Source organism: Salvelinus alpinus, chromosome 1 (assembly GCF_045679555.1).
Source record: "Salvelinus alpinus chromosome 1, SLU_Salpinus.1, whole genome shotgun sequence".
NCBI classification, from domain to species: Eukaryota; Metazoa; Chordata; class Actinopteri; order Salmoniformes; family Salmonidae; genus Salvelinus; species Salvelinus alpinus.
In genome coordinates, this window is record NC_092086.1 from 11405435 (window position 1) to 11431968 (window position 26534).

General features: G+C 42.4%; 4 protein-coding genes across 4 annotated transcripts in view; all 4 read left to right on the forward strand.

The window, feature by feature from the left end:
• LOC139583688 (NLR family CARD domain-containing protein 3-like) overlaps window positions 1–26534 on the forward strand; it is a 672088-nt gene that overhangs the window by 613216 nt on the left and 32338 nt on the right. The window lies entirely within an intron of this gene.
• Window positions 1–26534, forward strand: part of LOC139581409 (NACHT, LRR and PYD domains-containing protein 12-like) — a 234075-nt gene that overhangs the window by 45353 nt on the left and 162188 nt on the right. The window lies entirely within an intron of this gene.
• The window catches only part of LOC139554938 (nuclear transcription factor Y subunit gamma-like), a 94477-nt gene that overhangs the window by 28299 nt on the left and 39644 nt on the right, over window positions 1–26534 (forward strand). The gene's annotated exons all lie outside the window — the stretch shown is intronic.
• LOC139539899 (NLR family CARD domain-containing protein 3-like) lies at window positions 2870–15965 on the forward strand. The gene is made up of 6 exons (XM_071343285.1): window positions 2870–2876; window positions 3077–4865; window positions 5150–5323; window positions 12505–12678; window positions 13010–13056; window positions 13496–15965. Exons 1-6 carry the CDS (start codon window positions 2870–2872, stop codon window positions 14026–14028), a joined length of 2724 nt encoding a protein of 907 aa, XP_071199386.1. The 3' UTR covers window positions 14029–15965.

Below are 26534 nucleotides of genomic sequence, written 5' to 3' on the forward strand. Positions count from 1 at the left end.
GCTCCATGCAAGATCTCACCTCATGGAGTTGCAATGATCATGAGAACGGTGAGGAATCAGCCCAGAACTACACAGGAGGATCTTGTCAATGATCTCAAGGCAGCTGGGACCATAGTCATCAAGAAAACAATTGGTAACACACTATGCCGTGAAGGACTGAAATCCTGCAGCGCCCGCAAGGTCCCCCTGCTCAAGAAAGCACATATACATGCCCGTCTGAAGTTTGCCAATGAACATCTGAATGATTCAGAGGACAACTGGGTGAACGTGTTGTGGTCAGATGAGACCAAAATGGAGTTCTTTGGCATCAACCCAACTTGCCGTGTTTGGAGGAGGAGGAATGCTGCCTATGACCCCAAGAAACCATCCCCACCGTCAAACATGGAGGTGGAAACATTATGCTTTGGGGGTGTTTTTCTGCTAAAGGGACAGGACAACTTCACCGCATCAAAGGGATGATGGACGGGGCCATGTACCGTCAAATCTTGGGTGAAAACCTCCTTCCCTCAGCCAGGGTATTGAAAATGGGTCGTGGATGGGTATTCCAGCATGACAATGACCCAAAACACACGGCCAAGGCAACAAAGGAGTGGCTCAAGAAGAAGCACATTAAGGTCCTGGAGTGGCCTAGCCAGTCTCCAGACCTTAATCCCATAGAAAATCTGTGGAGGGAGCTGAAGGTTCGAGTTGCCAAACGTCAGCCTCGAAACCTTAATGACTTGAAGAAGATCTGCAAAGAGGAGTGGGACAAAATCCCTCCTGAGATGTGTGCAAACCTGGTGGCCAACTACAAGAAACGTCTGACCTCTGTGATTGCCACAAGGGTTTTGCCACCAAGTAGTAAGTCATGTTTTGCAGAGGGGTCAAATACTTATTTCCCTCATTAAAATGCAAATCAATTCATAACATTTTTGACATGCGTTTTTCTGGATTTTTTTGTTGATATTCTGTCTCTCACTGTTCAAATAAACCTACCATTAAAATTATAGACTGATCATTTCTTTGTCAGTGGGCAAACGTACAAAATCAGCAGGGGATCAAATACTTTTTTCCCTCACTGTACATTTACCTCAACATGCCCTTCACTTTCAGATAAAAACAGGTAATAATAAACATGAATCATCATTATATTACTTCACAGTAATCTGTTAAATGCTTTTTCAGTGCTTCCTCTTGCGTTAGCAGTGTGGAAAGGGACAGAAAGAAGCACACAGGAGTTTTCCTGTGAGGGGGAGTGTTGGTGCATCCAGGGAGAAAACTAAACTAATCTTCTGAAATGTCATTTGTGGTCTTATGCTGCCATCTATTGGAATTATGTAGCAACTGCAGTAGTACTGAATAATGTATAATTCCTTACTAAAGTAGTAATCACTCAGAATTGCAAAATATGCAATCTTCTAGATAATTTTATCACTTACAACCATAAAATAACCACTCATAGCATAACAAACATTTCAATTGACATAAACCAAAAACACCATACATTTAGTTTATTTAGTTAATTACCAAATTGAGCCGGTCGGTCACATTTTAGAGTGAGGCAGAAATATAGCATTTTGCAAAAGAAAACATGATGTATGTCTCTCTGAAATGAAACCATTAAGTGATAGATTTTAAACAAATCACTGTCTGTGAGAGATGTAATGTTTGTCTCTGTTGTGTTGAAGCCCAATCAAGCAGGAGAGACCAGCCTCCCCTGTTCCCAGCTGTGTGTCCATGAAGAGTGACAAGTCTATGAGTCATCTTATAGAGTTTAGAGAGGGAGACTTTTCTACTGAACAAAGGTAAGAAGAACTCATGGGTCATGGTCAGTGAGTTAAACAACACTGTCTCTAGTCATTTCTCTCCCATTTTCACATTTCTTTTGATTGTTTTCATAATCTATTGGCTATTCCTTATGTCAATTTTAATAGACCTAAAACACAACATTCCCTCCCTGTGTGTGTGTGTGTGTGTGTGTGTGTGTGTGTGTGTGTGTGTGTGTGTGTGTGTGTGTGTGTGTGTGTGTGTGTGTGTGTGTGTGTGTGTGTATGTGTATGTGTATGTGTGTGTGTGTGTGTGTGTGTGTGTGTGTGTGTGTGTGTGTGTGTGTGTGTGTGTGTGTGTGTGTGTGTGTGTGTGTGTGTGTGTGTGTTTGTGTGTGTGTGTGTGTGTGTGTGTGTGTGTGTGTGTGTGTGTGTGTGTGTGTGTGTGTGTGTGTGTGTGTGTGTGTGTGTGTGTGTGTGTGTGTGTGTGTGTGTACTCCCTGGATGAGGAGACGTAATCTCATGTTTTGTCCACAGAAACCAACAGGAGAGATCAGAGTCAGAGATTCTCAGTGGTCAGTCTTCCCAGAGTCATCAAACAGACCTGGACTCCATATTCAGTGTATGTGGTCCTGTTATGTACATTTGTTTTTGTTTACCTCAAATAAAGTTAATCTGTCAATCATTCATTAATGTGTTACTGAGAAAGCATTTTGTCTCTTGCTTAACTTATTTACTTGTTTTATTTCAGTTGCTTGAAGAGAAAATTATGACATTTGTGAAGAACGAGCTGAAGATGTTCAAGAGGATTCTTAGTCCAGAACTCCCAGAAGGCTTTGAGAGTCAGAAGCAGGATAAGGAAGTGGTGGATGCTGAAGATGAGAAGCAGGAGAGCAGTGCCAGAGAGGAGGCTCTGAAGATCACACTGCACGTCCTGAGGAAAATGAACCAGAAGGAGCTTGCTGACACACTGGAGAAATGTAAGATCTGTCTGCCTCATGTTGAATGATGTTTTATAACATTTAAAAGCTGTAGCTAAAGTACAGCTAAAGTAGCTGTGTAACTCAATGATATTGCAGCAGCCTTAACACAACACCTAGTGACCTCATCAAGTAGTAGCAGTGATGTGTTGTGGGGATTAATTTAGAGAGAGAGAGACAACATTAATAATACCATCAATAATACCAATAATAATATAATCAGTCACACCAGTCTGTAATGCATTATGAAAACATTTACACATTTATACAGTCAGTTAAGAGAGTAAATTATTATAATTAAAATCTTTATAACAGTCCTACAATACTCCTCTGTGTTATTTCTTCATTCAGATGAGCTTGCTGTGATTTGCCAACGTGAACTCAAATCTAATCTAAAGAAGAAGTTTCAATGTGTATTTGAGGGGATCGCTAAACAAGGAAACCCAACACTTCTCAATAAGATCTACACAGAGCTCTACATCACAGAGGGTGGAACAGGAGAGGTCAATAATGAACATGAGCTGAGACAGATTGAGACAACAACCAGGAAACAAGCAAGACCAGAGACTGCAATCAAATGTAACGACATCTTCAAACCCTTAACTGGACAAGACAAACGTCTCAGAACTGTGCTGACAAAGGGAGTCGCTGGCATTGGAAAAACAGTCTCTGTGCAGAAGTTCATTCTGGACTGGGCTGAAGGAAAAGCAAATCAGGATGTCCAATTTGTATTTTCATTCCCTTTCCGGGAGCTGAATTTGATGAAAGGGGAAAAAACTTTCATTCAACTTCTCAATCACTTCTCAATGGAAACCAAAGAATCAAGAATCTCCATCAACAACAAGTACAAAGTTCTGTTCATCTTTGATGGTCTGGATGAGTGCCGACTGCCCCTAGACTTCCAGAAGAACAAGATCTGTTGTGACGTCACAGAGTCAACCTCAGTGGATGTTCTGCTGACAAATCTCATCAAAGGTAATCTGCTTCCGTCTGCTCTCCTCTGGATAACCACCCGACCTGCAGCAGCCAATAAGATCCCTTCAGGGTGTGTTGACCAGGTGACAGAGGTACGAGGGTTCAATGACTCACAGAAGGAGGAGTACTTCAGGAAGAGATTCAGTGATGAGGACCTGGCCAGCAGAATCATCTCACACATAAAGACATCAAGGAGCCTCCACATCATGTGCCACATTCCAGTCTTCTGTTGGATTTCTGCAACAGTCCTTCATCACATGCTGAAACATAAGAGAGAAGAGATGCCCAAAACTCTGACTGAGATGTACACACACCTTGTGGAGCTTTATACCAAACAGAAGAATGAAAAGTATCTTGGGAAAGAAGAGACAGGTCCACACTGGAATAAAGGGAGCTTTCTGTCACTGGGAAAACTGGCTTTTCAACAGCTTGTGAAGGGCAATCTGATTTTCTATGAAGAAGACCTGAAAGAGTCTGGCATTGATGTTAATGAAGCCTCAGTGTACTCAGGATTGTGCACACAGCTCTTTAAAGAGGAATGTGTGCTGTACCAGGACAAGGTGTACTGCTTTGTTCATCTGAGCATTCAGGAGTTTCTGGCTGCTGTATATGTGTTCCTCTCTTTCATCAACAACAATGAGAATCTAATGGCCGAACCGCAGTCAACGTCCAGGAAACTTTCTTTGCTGTTCAGAGACAAGCCAAAAGTTACTGTCTACAAGAGTGCAGTAGATAAAGCCTTACAAAGTGAGACGGGAAACCTGGACCTTTTCCTCCGCTTCCTTCTGGGCCTCTCACTGGAGTCCAATCAGAAGCACTTACAAGGTCTACTGACAAAGACAAGAATCAGCTCAAAGACCCATGATAAAACAGTCAAATACATCAAGGAGAAGATCAGGGAGAATCCCTCTCCAGAGAGGAGCATCAATCTGTTCCACTGTCTCAATGAACTGAATGACCATTCTCTAGTGGAGGAGATCCAAAGCTACCTGAGATCAGGAAGTCTCTCTAGAGCCAAGCTGTCACCTGCACAGTGGTCAGCTCTGGTCTTTGTGTTGCTGACTTCAGAAAAGGAGCTGGATGTGTTTGACCTGAAGAAATACTCCAGATCAGAGGAAGGTCTTCTGAGGCTGCTGCCAGTGGTCAAAGCCTCCAGAGCTGTTCTGTGAGTAAATAAAATGACATATAAGAACTAATCATCAGGAAGAAATATTCAGTTTAGAGAGAAATATGCATAATAATATGTATATAATATTATATTGAATAACAAATTGAATAAATGCATTGATGTTCACATTAGTATAACAATATGACCATACAGTTCTAGGAGACGGAAGATGAATCTATATGTTGTTTGGGAGAATAAACCAAATGCATCTGCCATTGTCCTTCTACACTACTGGTGTTAAATTTACAATGTGTTTGAAGTCATGATGATGTCTTTGTCAGGCTGTCAGGCTGTGGAGTCACAGAGGAAGGCTGTGCTTTTTTGGTCTCAGCTCTGAAGTCAAACCCCTCACACCTGAGAGAGCTGGATCTGAGTAACAATGACCTGCAGGATTCAGGAGTGAAGCTGCTCTCTGCTGGACTGGGGAATCCCCACTGTAAACTGGAGACTCTGAGGTCAGTATTATCCAGTGGCGTGCCCTGGGGCCTGGGCCTTAAGTACTACTTTTGACCAGAGCTCTATAACACCCTATTCCAGTGGCGTGCCGTGGGCCTGGGGCCTGGGCCTTCAGTGAGGTACGACACAGTCCCACCCGAATTAATCCACCTCTTATTACCATCATTATGATGCCATGGCTCTAGACACTATACATTTAGACAGAAACGCAGTATAACCAGGCGTTGCGTCACCTTGAAATTGACAAAAACATGACACAATCAGAGTCTTTTCCATATTTCCCTATTTTTCTTCACCTTTTCATTGTGCAGCTCCGTTGTCCTGCGAGCTTGTTCGTTGAGCTGTAGATCCACTCGGGTGTCCCCAAAAGTTTTCAAAAGCACCATTGCTTGTAAGTGCCCAGCCGTACTTTGGTGTCTCGTTGCTGCCTTGGTTAGACAACTCAAGTTTGCAAAGCCAGTGTGGCTCCAAACACCAAATCGATCACTTGCAAATAATAGACGTTCCCAGCAGTACAGTTTGCAGTGCTTCTCGGAGCCTGTGAGCCATTGATAGCGCTCGTAGTTGGAACTTTGAAAGTGGCGAACGAACCCCTTTCCCGCCTGTGACAGGCTTTGTAGCGTCGGCATCGGGCGACCTCTCCTTACAATGTTTCTTGAAAAGTTTGTCTTGAATGGCGTTATAATTATATCCTCGACCAAATCGATATCTTCTCCTCCTTCCGCCATTGTGGGTTGAAAAAACAGCTTAGTAGTACGCAAATTAATTATTTTATCAAAATCAGTTTCCTAGATCTGCATAGACCTGCCCATAGGACCTGCCTCTCAATATTGGTAATCCAATCAAAAGACGTGCACGCACTACGCCTGCTAGCTGGCTCCTGTGTAACACTGGAGCCAGCCAGCAGGCGTACAATAGCCAACTCTAAAGCTGATTGGTTGACACAACATTTTCATTTCTATTCACTTTAAGCTACAAACGCCCGCACTGTTGATTCTGAAGGCCTGAGGGCAGATTTTAGACCCCTGGCAACACATGATGGCTGAATATAATTGGATAAAAGATCTAACATAAAGACCAGCCCTCCAAATCTCAACCTGGGCAACCAAGAGGAAAGCTATGAAATGAAGAGTATAACTCTTACTCTGGGGAATAATTTAATACATATTTGTGGGAAAATATATATAAAAAAAAAAATTATATTCTGATGATGTTTAGGCCAGCAGACGGCCCACCACTGGTATTATCAGATATGAAAGCACTTTCTGTACGTAGTTCTCCATTTGAAAAAGTTGGAATTATTCAGACATTTTCACTTATAGTGTATTAAAGTAGTCATAAGTTTAGTATTTGGTCCCATATTCCATGCCTGCAGTGATTACATCAAGCCTGTGATTCTACAAACTTGTTTAATAAATTTGCAGTTTGTCTTGGTTGTGTTTTGGATGTTTTTCCTAATAGAAACTGAATGGTTATTAATGTCCTGTCATTTTGGAGTCACATCAATTCACTTGTATTGTCAGTAAGAATAGAAGATGTTTCTGAACACTTCTACATTCATGTGGATGCTACCATGATTATGAATAATTTTGAATAATCATGAATGAATAGTGAATGATGATAAATGAGAAAGCAACAGAGGCACAAATATCGTACCCCCTCTGTTATTGGTAATGGTGAGAGGTTAGCATGTTTTGTTGTAGTCTCTGTTATTGGTAATGGTGAGAGGTTAGCATGTTTTGTTGTAGCCTCTGTTATTGGTAATGGTGAAAGGTTAGCATGTTTTGTTGTAGTCTCTGTTATTGGTAATGTTGAGAGGTTAGCATGTTTTGTTGTAGCCTCTATTATTGGTAATGGTGAGATGCTAGCATGATTTGCTGTAGTCTCTGTTATTGGTAATGGTGAGATGTTAGCATGTTTTGCTGTAGTCTCTGTTATTGGTAATGGTGAGAGGTTAGCATGTTTTGTTGTAGCCTCTGTTATTGGTAATGGTGATAGGTTAGCATGTTTTGTTGTAGCCTCTGTTATTGGTAATGGTGAGAGGTTAGCATGTTTTGTTGTAGTCTGTTATTGGTAATGGTGAGAGGTTAGCATGTTTTGTTGTAGCCTCTGTTACTGGTAATGGTGAGAGGTTAGCATGTTTTGTTGTAGCCTCTGTTATTGGTAATGGTGAGAGGTTAGCATGTTTTGTTGTAGCCTCTGTTATTGGTAATGGTGAGAGGTTAGCATGTTTTGTTGTAACCTCTAACTTTCTCACTCATTATTATTCATGGTTCATTTATGATTTCTCTTAATCATGGCATCATCAGGATTAATTTATTAGTGTTTAGAAACATGTTATCTACTCTCTTTTCCAATAAATTACTCCAGTCATCATCCACCATTTTGTTATTGCGCAAAACACAACCCAAAACACAACCAAAACAAACTGCAAATTCAACTAACGAGTTTGTGACCAAATACTAAACTTTTGACTGCTTTAATACACTATGAGTGAATTGGTCAGAATATTTATGACTTCTTCAAATGGGGAGACTGGAAACATAAAGTGTTTACATTTTTTATAATGAAACAGATACAGTGGAAGTCGAAAGTTTACATACAGGTAGGTTGACTCCAGTCATCGTTTCTCAACCACTCCACAAATTTCTTGTTAACAAACTATAGTTTTGGCAAGTCGGTTAGGACATCTACTATGTGCATGACACAAGTAATTTTTCCAACAATTGTTTACAGACAGATTATTTAACTTATAATTCACTGTATTACAGTTCCAGTGGGTCAGAAGTTTACATACACTAAGTTGACTGTGCCTTTAAACAACTTGGAAAATTACAGAATATTATGTCATGGCTTTAGAAGCATCGGATAGACTAATTGACATAATTTGGATGCATTTCAAGGCCTACCTTCAAACTCAGTGCCTCTTTGCTTGACATCATTGGAAAATGAAAAGAAATCAGCCAAGATCTCAGAATAAAAATTGTAGACCTCCACAAGCCTGGTTCATCCTTGTGAGCAATTTCCAAATTCCTGGAGACATGTTCATCTGTTCAAACAATAGTTGTAACGTCCTGACCAGAGTTCCTATGTGTTGTGCTTGTTTAGTGTTGGTAAGGACGTGAGCTGGGTGGGAATTCTATGTTGTGTGTCTAGTTTGTCTGTTTCTATGTCCAGCCTAATATGGTTCTCAATCAGAGGCAGATGGTAATCGTTGTCCCTGATTGAGAATCATATATAGGAGGCTTGTTTTGTGTTGGGATTTTGTGGGTGTTTGTTTCCTGTCTCTGTGGTTGTCTGCACCAGATAGGACTGTCTCGGTTTTTTCACGGTTTGTTATTTTGTTTGTTGTTTGTAGTGTTTCACTTGTTCGTTATTAAACATGTTGAACACTAGCCGCGCTGCATTTTGGTCCTCTCTTTCACCCCAGGAAGAAAGCCGTTACAATAGTACGCAAGTACAAACACCATGGGACCACGCAGCCATTATAGCACTCAGGAAGGAGACGCTTTCTGTCTCCTAGAGATGAACGTACTTTTGTGCAAAAAGTGCAAATCAATCCCAGAACCACAGCAAAGGACCTTGTGAAGATGCTGGAGGAAACAGGTACAAAAGTAACTATATCCACAGTCAAACGAGTTCTATATCGACATAACCTGAAAGGCTGCTCAGCAAGGAAGAAGCCACTGCTCCAAAACAGCCATAAAAAAGCCCGACTACGGTTTGCAACTGCGAGGACAACAACAACACGGGGACAAAGATCGTACTTTTTGGAGAAATGTCCCCTGGTCAGATGAAACAAAAAATAACTGTTTGGCCATAATGACCATCGTTATGTTTGGAGGAAAATGGGGGATGCTTGCAAGCCGAAGAACACCATCCCAACTGTGAAGCCTGGGGGTGGCAGCATCATGTTGAGGGGGTGCTTTGCTGCAGGAGGGACTGGTGCACTTAACAGAATAGATGGCATCATGAGGTAGGAAAATTATGTGGAAATATTGAAGCAACATCTCAAGACATTAGTCACGAAGTTAATTAAAGATTGGTCACAAATGGGTCTTCCAAATGGACAATGACCCCAACCATACTTCCAAAGTTAGGCAAAATGGCTCAAGGACAACAAAGTCAAGGTATTGGAGTGGCCATCACAAAGCCCTGACATCAATCCTATAGAAAATGTGTGGGCAGAACTGAAAAAGCGTGTGCGAGCAAGGAGGCCTAAAAACCTGACTCAGTTACACCAGCTCTGTCAGGATAAATGGGCCAAAATTCACACAACTTATTGTGGGAAGCTTGTGGAAGGCAACCCGAAACGTTTGACACAAGTAAAACAATTTAAAGGCAATGCTACCAAATACTGATTGAGTGTATGTAAACTTCTGACACACTGGGAATGTGATGAAATAAATAAAAGCTGAAATAAATCGTTCTCTCTGCTATTATTCTGACATTTCACATTCTTACAATAAAGTGGTGATCCTAACTGACCTAAGACAGGGAATTTTTACTAGGATTAAATGTCAGGAATTGTAAAAAAAAACGAGTTTAAATGTATTTGGCTAAGGTTTATGTAAACTTCTGACTTCAACTGTATGTATTAAAATATCCTCAAATAAAAGGTGACATTATATACTGTCACCTCATATGAAACATTATTTTTTTTTAAATAAATGTTTTCTTTTTTAATTTTACCCCCTTTTCTCCCCAATTTCCGTGGTATCCAATCGCTAGTAATTACTATCGTGTATCATCGCTACAACTCCTGTACGGGCTCGGGAGAGACGAAGGTCGAAAGCCACGCGTCCTCCGAAGCACAACCCAACCAAGCCGCACTGCTTCTTAACACAGCGCGCCTCCAACCCGGAAGCCAGCCGCACCAATGTGTCGGAGGAAACACCATGCACCTGGCTCCCTTGGTTAGCGCGCACTGCGCCCGGCCCGCCACAGGAGTCGCTGGAGCGCGATGAGACAAGGATATCCCTACCGGCCAAACCCTCCCTAACCCGGACGACGCTGGGCCAATTGTGCGTCACCCCACGGACCTCCCGGTCGCGGCCGGCTGCGACAGAGCCTGGGCGCGAACCCAGAGACTCTGGTGGCGCAGCTAGCGCTGCGATGCAGTGCCCTAGATCACTGCGCCACCCGGGAGGCCCCATATAAAACATTTGATCTCAAATCCAAAATGTTGGAGTATAGAGACACATTTAAAATGTTATCTTCACTGTCAAAATAGATATGGTGTGGACTGTATACTCAATACAACCTAAATCTGATACCTCACTGTTTGTCTTTTGACTGATACTGCTTTTTAAACTGGTCTGGTCAGTCTACTATAATATTTGTACTATACATGTTTCTATCTGCAGGCAATATTTTGATCATTTGTCATTTTTAATTATGATAAATTAACATACGAATAGATATGGCAGGTTTCAGGACACTGATATATCTTATTATGTTGAAAAAATATACTGCCACTATTTTCACCACCAAAGAATATCAGTGTGATTTTAATATTATTTGACTCTTTGCAGACTGTCAAGCTGTCTAGTCACAGAGGAAGGCTGTGCTTCTCTGGTCTCAGCTCTGAGGTCAAACCCCTCACACCTGAGAGAGCTGGACCTGAGTAACAATGACCTGAAGGATTCAGGAGTGAAGCTGCTCTCTGCTGGACTGGGGAATCCCCACTGTAAACTGGAGACTCTGAGGTCAGTATTCCTGTAGTTGGTCAACAAGTGATAACTGTTCACCAGATCCACATGTGTTTAACAGACACACATAGTCCACACCATATGTGTTTGGACAGTGAAGCTTACAGTTTTACATTTGGTGCTATGCTCAGGCATTTTGGATTTGAGATAGAATGTTTCATATTAGGAGACAGTACAGAACGTCACCTTGTATTTGAGGTTAAAGGTGAGAGGTTAGCATGTTTTGTTGTAGCCTCTGTTATTGGTAATGGTGAGAGAGTAGCATGTTTTGTTGTAGCCTCTGTTATTGGTAATGGTGAGAGGTTAGCATGTTTTGTTGTAGTCTCTGTTATTGGTAATGGTGAGAGGTTAGCATGTTTTGTTGTAGTCTCTGTTATTGGTAATGGTGAGAGGTTAGCATGTTTTGTTGTATCCTCTGTTATTGGTAATGGTGAGAGGTTAGCATGTTTTGTTGTATCCTCTGTTATTGGTAATGGTGAGAGGTTAGCATGTTTTGTTGTAGCCTCTGTTATTGGTAATGGTGAGAGGTTAGCATGTTTTGTTGTAGCCTCTGTTATTGGTAATGGTGAGAGGTTAGTATGTTTTGTTGTAGCCTCTGTTATTGGTAATGGTGAGAGGTTAGCATGTTTTGTTGTAGCCTCTGTAACTCTCACTCATTATTATTCATGATTCATTCATGATCTTTCTCAATCATGGCAGTCACAGGCTTGATGAAGTCATTGCGTTCAAAGAATATTGGACCAAATACTAAACTTTTGACTACTTTAATACACTATAAGTGAATTGGTTAGAATACGTATGGCTTCATATAGGGGGACTAGATACATAAAGTGATTTAATTTTTCTAAATGGTGAAACAGATATGTATTAAAATACCCTCAAATAAAAGGTGACATTATATACTGTCACCTCATATGAAACATTTGATCTGAAATCCAAAATGTTGGAGTATAGAGACACATTTAAAATGTTAGCTTCACTGTCAAAATAGATATGGTGTGGACTGTATACTCAATACAATCTAAATCTGATACCTCACTGTCATTATAGATATGGTGTGGACTGTATACTCAATACAATCTAAATCTGATACCTCACTGTCATTATAGATATGGTGTGGACTGTATACTCAATACAATCTAAATCTGATACCTCACTGTCATTATAGATATGGTGTGGACTGTTTACTCAATACAATCTAAATCTGATACCTCACTGTCTGTCTTTTGACTGATACTGCTTTTTAAACTGGTCTGGTCAGTCTACTCAAATATTTGTACTATGCATGTTTCTATCTGCAGGCAATACTTTTATAATTTGTCATTTATAAGGATGATACATTAATTTACGAATAGATATGGCAGGTTTCAGGACACTGATATATCTGAATATGTTGAAAAAATATTCTGCCACTATCTTCACCACCAAAGAATAGCAGTGTGATTTTAATATGATTTGACTCTTTGCAGGCTGTCAGGCTGTCTAGTCACAGAGGAAGGCTGTGCTTCTCTGGTCTCAGCTCTGAGGTCAAACCCCTCACACCTGAGAGAGCTGGACCTGAGCTACAATCACCCAGGAGACTCAGGAGTCAGACTGCTCTCTGCTGGACTGGAGGATCCACACTGCAGACTGGAGAAACTCAAGTATGTAGAGGGTTTATGTCAATGTTGATATCAGACATGTTTGACTTATCACGCTCATTAAGACAAACATTCTTACCACCACTTGGACAAAGTTATATGCTGTGTGTGTGTGTGTGTGTGTGTGTATGTGTGTGTGTGTATGTGTGTGTGTGTGTGTGTGTGTGTGTGTGTGTGTGTGTGTGTGTGTGTGTGTGTGTGTGTGTGTGTGTGTGTGTGTGTGTGTGTGTGTGTGTGTGTGTGTGTGTGTGTGTGTGTGTGTGTGTGTGTGTGTGTGTGTGTGTGTGTGTGTGTGTCCCTCAATGACTGTCTGTTCTTCTGCCTACCGCTACAGTGTGGAACATGGTGGAGAGAACACAATGAAACCTGGACTTAGAAAATGTGAGTGTTGACTGCTGGGAAGAATATGACTAAGAATAAGTCTTAATTCAAGTTAAGTCAAAGACCACCATCATTACTTACTTGGTCATATTAAATATCAGCTGTAGTTCTACAGAAGCAGAAATCAGGGACACCAACGTTTACCAAGAGTTGCTTTGACAATGTGTGTGTTGTTCTTTCGTGTTACGTTAGAAAATGTGTGTTTGTATTCATGTATGCATTCAGGTGTGTGGGTGTGTGTGTGTGTAATTAATGGGAATAAGTGTGTTTTATATTACCATACAGTATAACATATGATCATTCAACAAGTCTCAAGTTACCTTAACTTCTCCTTTTGATACCTAGAAACATCTACATTAAATGAATTAGTGAAAAGTGAGTTAACATTCTAATGTGAATGATGATGATTTCTAATATTTTGTCTGGTTTCATCCATCAGATGTCTGTGATCTCACACTGGACCCAAACACAGTAAACAGATACCTCTCTCTGTCTGAGGAGAACAGAAAGGTGACATGTAGGAGAGAGGAGCAGCCGTATCCTGATCACCCAGAGAGATTTGAGGACTGTAGACAGGTGCTGTGTAGCGAGGGTCTGACTGGGCGCTGTTACTGGGAGGTAGAGTGGAGTGGGATAATGGGGGCTGATATAGGAGTGACATATAAAGGAATCAACAGGATAGGAGGGGTTAAGGACTGTAAGATTGGATGCAATAACAAGTCCTGGAGTCTGTCCTGCTATGATGACAGATACATTGCCTGGCACAATAATAATCTCACTACCATAGACGTCCTCCCCTCCAACTCCCACAGAGTAGGAGTGTATCTGGACTGGCCAGCCGGCACTCTGTCCTTCTATAGAGCCTCCTCTGACACACTGACCCACCTGATCACATTCACCTCCACATTCATTGAGCCCCTCTATCCAGGGTTTTGGGTTTGTTATGTTGACTCCTCAGTGTCCCTAAAATAATAACCTGACACACACTGACAAACACACACAGGACACACACAGGACACACACACACACACACACACACACACACACACACACACACACACACACACACACACACACACACACACACACACACACACACACACACACACACACACACACACACACTGGACACACACACACACACACTGGACACACACACACACACTGGACACACACACACACACACACTGAACACACACACACACACACTGGACACACACACTGGACACACACACACACACTGGACACACACACACACACATATCTGTATTCCCATTCATGTGAAATCTGTAGATTAGGACCTAATGAATGTATTTCAACTGACTGATGACCTTATATGAACTGTGACTCAGTAAGATCTTGTGGGGTTTATTTTATTGTTCAGTGTTAATGAAAAGAGCAGTTGTAAATGCTTTATGTTTGATATGATGTTAGTAAGACTCTGAAGCCATTCAATCCTTTCACTAAATGGTAGTAACACTAAGTCATTCCATCCGTTCACTAAATGGTAGTAACGCTAAGTCATTCCATCCTTTCACTAAATGGTAGTAACGCTAAGTCATTCCATCCTTTCACTAACTGGTAGTAACACTAAGTCATTCCATCCTTTCACTAACTGGTAGTAACACTAAGTCATTCCATCCTTTCACTAAATGGTAGTAACACTAAGTCATTCCATCCTTTCACTAAATGGTAGTAACACTAAGTCATTCCATCCTTTCACTAAATGGTAGTAACACTAAGTCATTCCATCCTTTCACTAAATGGTAGTAACACTAAGTCATTCCATCCTTTCACTAACTGGTAGTAACACTAAGTCATTCCATCCTTTCACTAAATGGTAGTAACACTAAGTCATTCCATCCTTTCACTAAATGGTAGTAACACTAAGTCATTCCATCCTTTCACTAACTGGTAGTAACACTAAGTCATTCCATCCTTTCACTAACTGGTAGTAACACTCTGAAGTCATTCCATCCTTTCACTAAATGGTAGTAACACTATGTCATTCCATCCTTTCACTAAACGGTAGTAACACTAAGTCATTCCATCCTTTCACTAAATGGTAGTAACACTAAGTCATTCCATCCTTTCACTAACTGGTAGTAACACTCTGAAGTCATTCCATCCTTTCACTAAATGGTAGTAACACTATGTCATTCCATCCTTTCACTAAACGGTAGTAACACTAAGTCATTCCATCCTTTCACTAAATGGTAGTAACACTAAGTCATTCCATCCTTTCACTAAATGGTAGTAACACTAAGTCATTACATCCTTTCACTAAATGGTAGTAACACTCTGAAGTCATTCCATCCTTTCACTAAATGGTAGTAACACTAAGTCATTCCATCCTTTCACTAAATGGTAGTAACACTAAGTCATTCCATCCTTTCACTAAATGGTAGTAACACTAAGTCATTCCATCCTTTCACTAAATGGTACTAACACTAAGTCATTCCATCCTTTCACTAAATGGTAGTAACACTCTGAAGTCATTCCATCCTTTCACTAAATGGTAGTAACACTAAGTCATTCCATCCTTTCACTAAATGGTAGTAACACTAAGTCATTCCATCCTTTCACTAAATGGTAGTAACACTAAGTCATTCCATCCTTTCACTAAATGGTAGTAACACTAAGTCATTACATCCTTTCACTAAATGGTAGTAACACTCTGAAGTCATTCCATCCTTTCACTAAATGGTAGTAACACTAAGTCATTCCATCCTTTCACTAAATGGTAGTAACACTAAGTCATTCCATCCTTTCACTAAATGGTAGTAACACTAAGTCATTACATCCTTTCACTAAATGGTAGTAACACTCTGAAGTCATTCCATCCTTTCACTAAATGGTAGTAACACTAAGTCATTCCATCCTTTCACTAAATGGTAGTAACACTAAGTCATTCCATCCTTCACTAAATGGTAGTAACACTCTGAAGTCATTCCATCCTTTCACTAAATGGTAGTAACACTAAGTCATTCCATCCTTTCACTAAATGGTAGTAACACTAAGTCATTACATCCTTTCACTAAATGGTAGTAACACTCTGAAGTCATTCCATCCTTTCACTAAATGGTAGTAACACTAAGTCATTCCATCCTTTCACTAAATGGTAGTAACACTAAGTCATTCCATCCTTTCACTAAATGGTAGTAACACTAAGTCATTCCATCCTTTCACTAAATGGTAGTAACACTAAGTCATTCCATCCTTTCACTAAATGGTAGTAACACTAAGTCATTCCATCCTTTCACTAAATGGTAGTAACACTAAGTCATTCCATCCTTTCACTAAATGTTAGTAACACTCTGAAGTCATTACATCCTTTCACTAAATGGTAGAAACACTAAGTCATTCCATCCTTTCACTAAATGGTAGTAACACTAAGTCATTCCATCCTTTCACTAAATGGTAGTAACACTAAGTCATTCCATCCTTTCACTAAATGGTAGTAACACTAAGTCATTCCATCCTTTCACTAAATGGTAGTAACACTATGTCATTCCATCCTTTCACTAAACGGTAGTAACACTAAGTCATTCCATCCTTTCACTAAATGGTAGTAACACTATGTCATTCCATCCTTTCACTAAACGGTAGTAACACTAAGTCATTCCATCCTTTCACTAAATGGTAGTAACACTATGTCATTCCATCCTTTCACTAAACGGTAGTAACACTAAGTCATTCCATCCTTTCACTAAATGGTAGTAACACTAAGTCATTCCTGTAACGGCAGATTTCCTCCTCTTCGTCTGAAGAGGAGGTGTAGCAGGGATCGGACCAAGACGCAGCGTGGTAAGTGTCCATGTTTTTAATAGAATCAACTGAACATGACACAATATAAAATAACAAAGTGAACCTAACCGAAAACAGTCCCATATGGCACAAACACTGACACAGGAAACAAACACCCACAACCCAACAGTGAAAACAGGCTACCTAAATATGGTTCCCAATCAGAGACAATAAAAAACACCTGCCTCTGATTGAGAACCATATTAGGCCAAATGACAAACCTAAACATAGAAACACAGAACATAGACTGCCCACCCCAACTCATGCCCTGACCAACTAACTAAAAACAAACACAAAGGAAATAAAGGTCAGAACGTGACAGTACCCCCCCCTTCCCCCCCCAAGGTGCGGAATCTGGCCGCAAAACCTGAACCTATAGGGGAGGGTCTGGGTGGGCACCTGTACACGGTGGCGGCTCTGGCGCTGGACGTGGCCCCCACTCCACCATAGTCAATATTCGCTTCCGTGTCCTCCTAGGAACGGCGACCCTCCTAAATGGCCCCACTGGACTGAGGGGCGCCTCTGGACTGAGGGGCAGCTCCGGACTGAGGAGTAGCTCCGGACTGAGGGGCAGCTCCGTACTGTGGGGCAGCTCCGGACTGAGGGGCAGCTCAGGACTGACAGGCAGCTCCGGACTGAAAGGCAGCTCCAGACTGAAAGGCAGCTCCGGACTGATGGGCAGCTCCGGACTGAGGGGTAACTAAGGACTGAGGGGTAGCTCAGGACTGAGGGGCAGCTCCGGACTGACAGGCAGCTCCGGACTGAAAGGCAGCTCCGGACTGACGGGCAGCTCCGGACTGACGGGTAGCTCCGGACTGACGGGCAGCTCCGGACTGAGGGGTAACTCAGGACTGAGGGGCAGCTCCGGACTGACGGGCAGCTCCGGACTGACGGGTAGCTCCGGACTGATGGGCAGCTCCGGACTGAGGGGTAACTCAGGACTGAGGGGCAGCTCCGGACTGACGGGCAGCTCCGGACTGAAGGGCAGCTCATGACTAAAAGGCAGCTCATGACTGACTGGCGTCTCTGGCAGCTCCTGACTGGCGGACGGCTCTGGCCGCTCCTGACTGGCGGCCGGCTCTGGCAGCTCCTGAGGGAAAGATGAATGGAGCAAAGTACAGAGACATCCTGCTCCAGAGCACTCAGGACCTCAGACTGGGGCGACGGTTCACCTTCCAACAGGACAACAACCCTAAGCACACAGAAGTGACACTTGGCATTCATGCCAAAGAGTTTAATCATGGTTTCATCAGACCAGAGAATCTTGTTTCTCATGGTCTGAGTCCTTTAGGTGCCTTTTGGCAAACTCTAAGTGAGGTGTCATGTGCCTTTTACTGAGAACGGGCTTCCGTCTAGCCACTCTACCATAAAGGCCTGATTGGTGGAGTGCTGCGGAGATGGTTGTCCTTCTCGAAAGTTCTTCTATCTCCACAGAGGAACGCTGGAGCTCTGTCAGAGTGACCATCAAGTTCTTGGTCACCTCACTGACCAAGGTCCTTCTCCCCCGTTTGCTGTTTGGCCAGGCGGCCAGCTCTAGGAAGAGTCTTTGTGGTTCCGAACTTCTTCCATTTAAGAATGATGGAGGCCACTTTGTTCTTGGGGACCTTCAATGCTGCAGAAATGTTTTGCTTTCTTCCTCAGCCTTTCAGACCTCCTCGATCTCTGCCTGGCAAACACTCTCATCCCGCAGCATCATAGCCTGACGTGTTTTTGTTGCCTTGTACTACCACAGCTGCAGCTTGTTGCTTGGAGCAGAAGCTTTGTAGGACTTTCCTGCAGTCAGTGACCAAAAGTGCCCTCTTTGTGTTCATTGGTGGAATGTTATTAATATATATATACAGTGGGCCAAAAAAGTATTTCGTCAGCCACCAATTGTGCAAGTTCTCCCACTTAAAAAGATGAGAGGCCTGTAATTTTCATCATAGGTACACTTCAACCATGACAGACAAAATGAGAAAAACAAATCCAAAAAATCACATTGTAGGATTTTTTATGAATTTATTTGCAAATTATGGTGGAAAATAAGTATTTGGTCACCTACAAACAAGCAAGATTTCTGGCTCTCACAGACCTGTAACTTCTTCTTTAAGAGTCTCCTCTGTCCTCCACTCGTTACCTGTATTAATGGCACCTGTTTGAACTTGTTATCAGTATAAAAGACACCTGTCCACAACCTAAAACAGTCACATTCCAAACTCCACTATGGCCAAGACCAAAGAGCTGTCAAAGGACACCAGAAACAAAATTGTAGACCTGCACCAGGCTGGGAAGACTGAATCTGCAATAGGTAAGCAGCTTGGTTTGAAGAAATCAGCTGTGGGAGCAATTATTAGGAAATGGAAGACATACAAGACCACTGATAATCTCCCTCGATCTGGGGCTCCACGCAAGATCTCACCCCGTGGGGTCAAAATGATCACAAGAACGGTGAGCAAAAATCCCAGAACCACACGGGGGGACCTAGTGAATGACCTGCAGAGAGCTGGGACCAAAGTAACAAAGCCTACCATCAGTAACACACTACGCAGCCAGGGACTCAAATCCTGCAGTGCCAGACGTGTCCCCCTGCTTAAGCCAGTACATGTCCAGGCCCGTCTGAAGTTTGCTAGAGAGCATTTGGATGATCCAGAAGAAGATTGGGAGAATGTCATATGGTCAGATGAAACCAAAATAGAACTTTTGGGTAAAAACTCAACTCGTCGTGTTTGGAGGACAAAGAATGCTGAGTTGCATCCAAAGAACACCATACCTACTGTGAAGCATGGGGGTGGAAACATCATGCTTTGGGGCTGTTTTTCTGCAAAGGGACCAGGACGACTGATCCGTGTAAAGGACAGAATGAATGGGGCCATGTATTGTGAGATTTGGAGTGAAAACCTCCTTCCATCAGCAAGGGCATTGAAGATGAAACGTGGCTGGGTCTTTCAGCATGACAATGATCCCAAACACACCGCCCAGGCAACGAAGGAGTGGCTTCGTAAGAAGCATTTCAAGGTCCTGGAGTGGCCTAGCCAGTCTCCAGATCTCAACCCCATAGAAAATCTTTGGAGGGAGTTGAAAGTCCGTGTTGCCCAGCAACAGCCCCTAAACATCACTGCTCTAGAGGAGATCTGCATGGAGGAATGGGCCAAAATACCAGCAACAGTGTGTGAAAACCTTGTGAAGACTTACAGAAAACATTTGACCTCGGTCATTGCCAACAAAGGGTATATAACAAAGTATTGAGATAAACTTTTGTTATTGACCAAATACTTATTTTCCACCATAATTTGCAAATAAATTCATAAAAAATCCTACAATGTGATTTTCTGGATTTTCTTTTCTCATTTTGTCTGTCATAGTTGAAGTGTACCTATGATGAAAATTACAGGCCTCATCTTTTTAAGTGGGAGAACTTGCACAATTGGTGGCTGACTAAATACTTTTTTGCCCCACTGTATATTTGTTTTACCTCTACGGGATCGGTGTCTCTTATATGGGATGGTTGCTGCTCAGTATGCAATATGTGACTAAAATGGCGTTTTAAACAACAGCCAACTTTCTGGGGCATAGACATGTCTTATATGGGCAGAAAGCTTAAATTAGTGTTAATCTCAATGCAGTGTCCAATTTACAGTAGCTATTACAGCTAAACAATACCATGCTATTGTTTGAGGGTAGTGCACTACAACAAACCACTTATTTCACAGCAACTGGTTTGATACATTCACCTCTGAAGGTAAATAATGTACTTCAGTAATCTGGCTCTGATTTGTCATCCTGAGGGTCCCAGAGATAAAATGTAGTGTAGTTTTGTTTGATATTTTTTTATACATTCAAATGTGGAACTGGGTTCTACAGTTTGACCCCACTGCTGTCTCTGGCTCCAAACCCACCAGGACCAGCCATCTAGATGTGTGAAGGTTAGTGTATTTTCTGTAGGGAAGATAATGATCCATCATTGATGACATTCCTGGAAGTGTGTAAACTAAAATGTTTAATTTCCATAGCATTTTTGTGTGTTCTCTATAGGTATGTACTTTAAAATGTATCAATTGACCAATCTGGCACATTTGGCAAAACTCCTGGCAGATTTGATACAAAATATGTTGTACTGATGTAATTCTTTACTGGATCAGTCTGAAACTTTGCACACACACTGCTTCCACCTGGTGGACAAAATCTAAATTACACCTAGAATCCTACATCACTAGATCATCTGGCCTTTCTCTTGCATTTCAAAGGTGATGCAACAACAACAAAAAATAGAAAACGCATGTTTTTTTGTTTGTATTATCTTCTACCAGATTTACTATGTTATATTCTCCTACATTCATTTCACATTTCCACATGTGTTTCCGTTCAAATGTTATCAAGAATATACATATCCTTGCTTGAGGTCCTGAGCTACAGACAGTTAGATTTGGGTATGTCATTTTAGGCGAAAATTTGTAAAAAATGGGTCCAATCCGGTGTTTCTATGTCAAACAGTTTTGTTATATTTCTGTCTTCTGTGATGTACATAAAGTCTAATATTAGGATGAAAACTCAAATTGGAATAGATTTCAACTCTATATCTGGTAAATCACAGGTGTCTTCTTTTTTTTAAGCCCATAACCATGTGTGTGTGTGGTGTGTATTTTTGTTTCAAAGTAGATTTGTTACCAATACAACCAAGAATCACTCTGTGTGACCCTGATTCAGCCCACTGCAGTAAAAGGTTAATACATTTTAAGTGTGGCCTCGGTAAAGACCAAACGTGGCCAGCAGGGAAAATTATGTAGCTTGACATCCCTAGGCTACACTGTCTAAAGCTATTTTCTGAGATATTGTGTAAAATAGTGTTTTTTTCTCACAAAAAATACTGAAACATCTGTTTCAAAGAGAATAATCAGTTTTATTCAAAACAGTTACATTTCAAAAATAACATACAGTGTGTATATACTGTATTTACTGTCACGGCCGTCAAAAGAGGAGACCAAGGCGCAGCGTGGTATGCATACATTCTTCTTTATTAATATAAGAATGAACACTGAACAAAACGAACAAAATAACAAAACGAACCGTGAAGCTATACACATGAGTGCTGACAGGCAACTACACATAGACAAGAACCCACGAACACAAAAGGGAAAATGGCTACCTAAATATGATCCCCAATCAGAGACATCGATAAACAGCTGCCTCTGATTGGGAACCATATCAGGCCACCACAGACATATAAAACACCTAGACCTACAACAACCCTGGACACACAACAACCCCTAGACAATACAACACTAATGTACCCACCCTAGTCACACCCTGACCTAACCAAAATATAAAGAAAACAGAGATAACTCTGGTCAGGGCGGGACATTTACAAACATTTGCATAGCCAAATCTTTGGACAACAACTTCTGAGGGAATTCACAGTAAAAATACATTGATACAGAATGGTGTGTATTATACTGTATATTCTAGGCACTAGTGGAGGTATATGAGATATTTTACAACAGAGGTTGAACTTGCAACTCATCAGTTAGATACATGTGGGGAACAAGGTGGAAATGTCAGATCAGTGTCCAGCTGTGTGTTTGATTCTACTTATTCACTGTTGTCGCCTCACTGTAGACTGAACTTTTCGGTGTGAAGCGGGATCCCAGCACTAGAGACAGATTTCAAGGCACTTTACATATTTTTCTTGACAATTGCTGTTAATAATATACATCTGCAATCCCTGTGGAGCGAGAGCAAAAACAAAAAGATGTTATCAAGTATTTTCAGGAACACAAGAGGAAGCGTTTCTATAAAGACCAACAGAATTTATTTATGTTTAGTAAGTGTCTATTTTTCAATCGTGTCTGGATTCTGTGGTACATTAGTACACTAGTCTTTATATTTTACATTTGAGTCATTTAGCAGACGCTCTTATCCAGAGCGACTTACAGTAGTGAGTGCAGACATTTACTACCTGAGTGGTGGTGAGTAGACAGAAGGAGATGTTGAGTATGGTGTACATGGTCTGGTTCTGTGTAATGAGCAACAGATAGCCCAGGATCCAGGAGAGACCGAGCAACACAGCCAGAGAAAAGCTACTGAGGAACTTCTTCTTCATTGATGTGTGTCTTGTACTGGGAAACATAACCAACATGCTTAGATTGCTGTCATAGACTGCTGTAATACTGTGGTATAAGAACTGTATGCTTCCAATGACTGAGAGGAATAGAGAATGGTGCTCATTACTAATGACTGAGAGGGTTAGAGAATGGTGCTCATTACTAATGACTGAGAGGGTTAGAGAATGGTGCTCATTACTAATGACTGAGAAGGTTAGAGAATGGTGCTCATTACTAATGACTGAGAGGGTTAGAGAATGGTGCTCATTACTAATGACTGAGAGGGTTAGAGAATGGTGCTCATTACTAATGACTGAGAGGGTTAGAGAATGGTGCTCATTACTAATGACTGAGAGGGTTAGAGAATGGTGCTCATTACTAATGACTGAGAGGGTTAGAGAATGGTGCTCATTACTAATGACTGAGAGGGTTAGAGAATGGTGCTCATTACCAATGACTGAGAGGGTTAGAGAATGGTGCTCATTACCAATGACTGAGAGGGTTAGAGAATGGTGCTCATTACTAATGACTGAGAGGGTTAGAGAATGGTGCTCATTACCAATGACTGAGAGGGTTAGAGAATGGTGCTCATTACTAATGACTGAGAGGGTTAGAGAATGGTGCTCACTACTAATGACTGAGAGGGTTAGAGAATGGTGCTCATTACTAATGACTGAGAGGGTTAGAGAATGGTGCTCATTACTAATGACTGAGGGGGTTAGAGAATGGTGCTCATTACTAATGACTGAGGGGGTTAGAGAATGGTGCTCATTACTAATGACTGAGAGGGTTAGAGAATGGTGCTCATTACTAATGACTGAGAGGGTTAGAGAATGGTGCTCATTACTAATGACTGAGAGGGTTAGAGAATGGTGCTCATTACTAATGACTGAGAGGGTTAGAGAATGGTGCTCATTACTAATGACTGAGAGGGTTAGAGAATGGTGCTCATTACTAATGACTGAGAGGGTTAGAGAATGGTGCTCATTACTAATGACTGAGAGGGTTAGAGAATGGTGCTCATTACTAATGACTGAGAGGGTTAGAGAATGGTGCTCATTACTAAAATTGGCAGCTTGAAGTCAGGGTCCCATTTGGATGGAGGGCAGCAAGCCAGCAACTGAGAGGTCACATGAATGAGTTAGAGACTGGGACTTTGTGACAGACAAAACAGGACGCCAGTGATTTGAATAACGTGGTATGAAGTAAACATGGTGGGTGGCATAAGTAAACAAGAAACCTTTCAACTTAATGGATCATTCTTTTTGTTTTGTTCAACTTTTTAAATTGCTCGTTGACATCGTTAAAAGCATGCAATACGAACATTGATAGGGGAAAACTTTTACAGTATTTAGTTATAACATTTCATACAGCAATTGCCCCACATTGATATTGATAGTACAGTACAATACAGTACAGTTCACCTGAGAGATATCCATCACCTCCAGCTCGTGGCTTCAGCCAATCAGACTGTCCCCAGGCACCCCACACTCTGCCCATGCATTTACAAACCAGTAAATATGTCGAGAATATGACTCACAATTCCTCCTGCCTGTAACCCAGTGGATCAGTCCGTCTGTAATGAATTCCTACGGTGAGGGTCACCACCTGTAACCCAGTGGATCAGCCCCTCTGTAATGAATTCCTAAGGTGAGGGTCACCACCTGTAACCCAGTGGATCAGCCCCTCTGTAATGAATTCCTACGGTGAGGGTCACCACCTGTAACCCAGTGGATCAGCCCCTCTGTAATGAATTCCTAAGGTGAGGGTCACCACCTGTAACCCAGTGGATCAGCACCTCTGTAATGAATTCCTAAGGTGAGGGTCACCACCTGTAACACAGTGGATCAGCCCCTCTGTAACTAATTCCTAAGGTGAGGGCCACCACCTGTAACACAGTGGATCAGCCCCTCTGTAACTAATTCCTAAGGTGAGGGCCACCACCTGTAACCCAGTGGATCAGCCCCTCTGTAATGAATTCCTAAGGTGAGGGTCACCACCTGTAACCCAGTGGATCAGCCCCTCTGTAATGAATTCCTAAGGTGAGGGTCACCACCTGTAACCCAGTGGATCAGCCCCTCTGTAATGAATTCCTAAGGTGAGGGTCACCACCTGTAACCCAGTGGATCAGCCCCTCTGTAACTAATTCCTAAGGTGAGGGCCACCACCTGTAACCCAGTGGATCAGCCCCTCTGTAACTAATTCCTAAGGTGAGGGCCACCACCTGTAACCCAGTGGATCAGCCCCTCTGTAATGAATTCCTACGGTGAGGGTCACCACCTGTAACCCAGTGGATCAGCCCCTCTGTAATGAATTCCTAAGGTGAGGGCCACCACCTGTAACCCAGTGGATCAGCCCCTCTGTAACTAATTCCTAAGGTGAGGGTCACCACCTGTAACCCAGTGGATCAGCCCCTCTGTAATGAATTCCTAAGGTGAGGGTCACCACCTGTAACCCAGTGGATCAGCCCCTCTGTAATGAATTCCTAAGGTGAGGGCAACCACCTGTAGCCCAGTGGATCAGCCCCTCTGTAATGAATTCCTAAGGTGAGGGTCACCACCTGTAACCCAGTGGATCAGCCCCTCTGTAATGAATTCCTAAGGTGAGGGTCACCACCTGTAACCCAGTGGATCAGCCCCTCTGTTATGAATTCCTAAGGTGAGGGCCACCACCTGTAACCCAGTGGATCAGCCCCTCTGTAATGAATTCCTAAGGTGAGGGTCACCACCTGTAACCCAGTGGATCAGCCCCTCTGTAATGAATTCCTAAGGTGAGTGCCACCACCTGTAACCCAGTGGATCAGCCCCTCTGTAATGAATTCCTACGGTGAGGGCCACCACCTGTAACCCAGTGGATCAGCCCCTCTGTAATGAATTCCTACGGTGAGGGCCACCACCTGTAACCCAGTGGATCAGCCCCTCTGTAATGAATTCCTAAGGTGAGGGCAACCACCTGTAGCCCAGTGGATCAGCCCCTCTGTAATGAATTCCTAAGGTGAGGGTCACCACCTGTAACCCAGTGGATCAGCCCCTCTGTAATGAATTCCTAAGGTGAGGGTCACCACCTGTAACCCAGTGGATCAGCCCCTCTGTAATGAATTCCTAAGGTGAGGGTCACCACCTGTAACTCAGTGGATCAGCCCCTCTGTAATGAATTCCTAAGGTGAGGGTCACCACCTGTAACCCAGTGGATCAGCCCCTCTGTAATGAATTCCTAAGGTGAGGGTCACCACCTGTAATCCAGTTGATCAGCCCCTCTGTAATGAATTCCTAAGGTGAGGGTCACCACCTGTAACCCAGTGGATCAGCCCCTCTGTAATGAATTCCTAAGGTGAGGGTCACCACCTGTAACCCAGTGGATCAGCCCCTCTGTAATGAATTCCTACGGTGAGGGTCACCACCTGTAACCCAGTGGATCAGCCCCTCTGTAATGAATTCCTACGGTGAGGGTCACCACCTGTAACCCAGTGGATCAGCCCCTCTGTAATGAATTCCTACGGTGAGTGTCACCACCTGTAACCCAGTGGATCAGCCCCTCTGTAATGTATTCCTAAGGTGAGGGTCACCACCTGTAACCCAGTGGATCAGCCCCTCT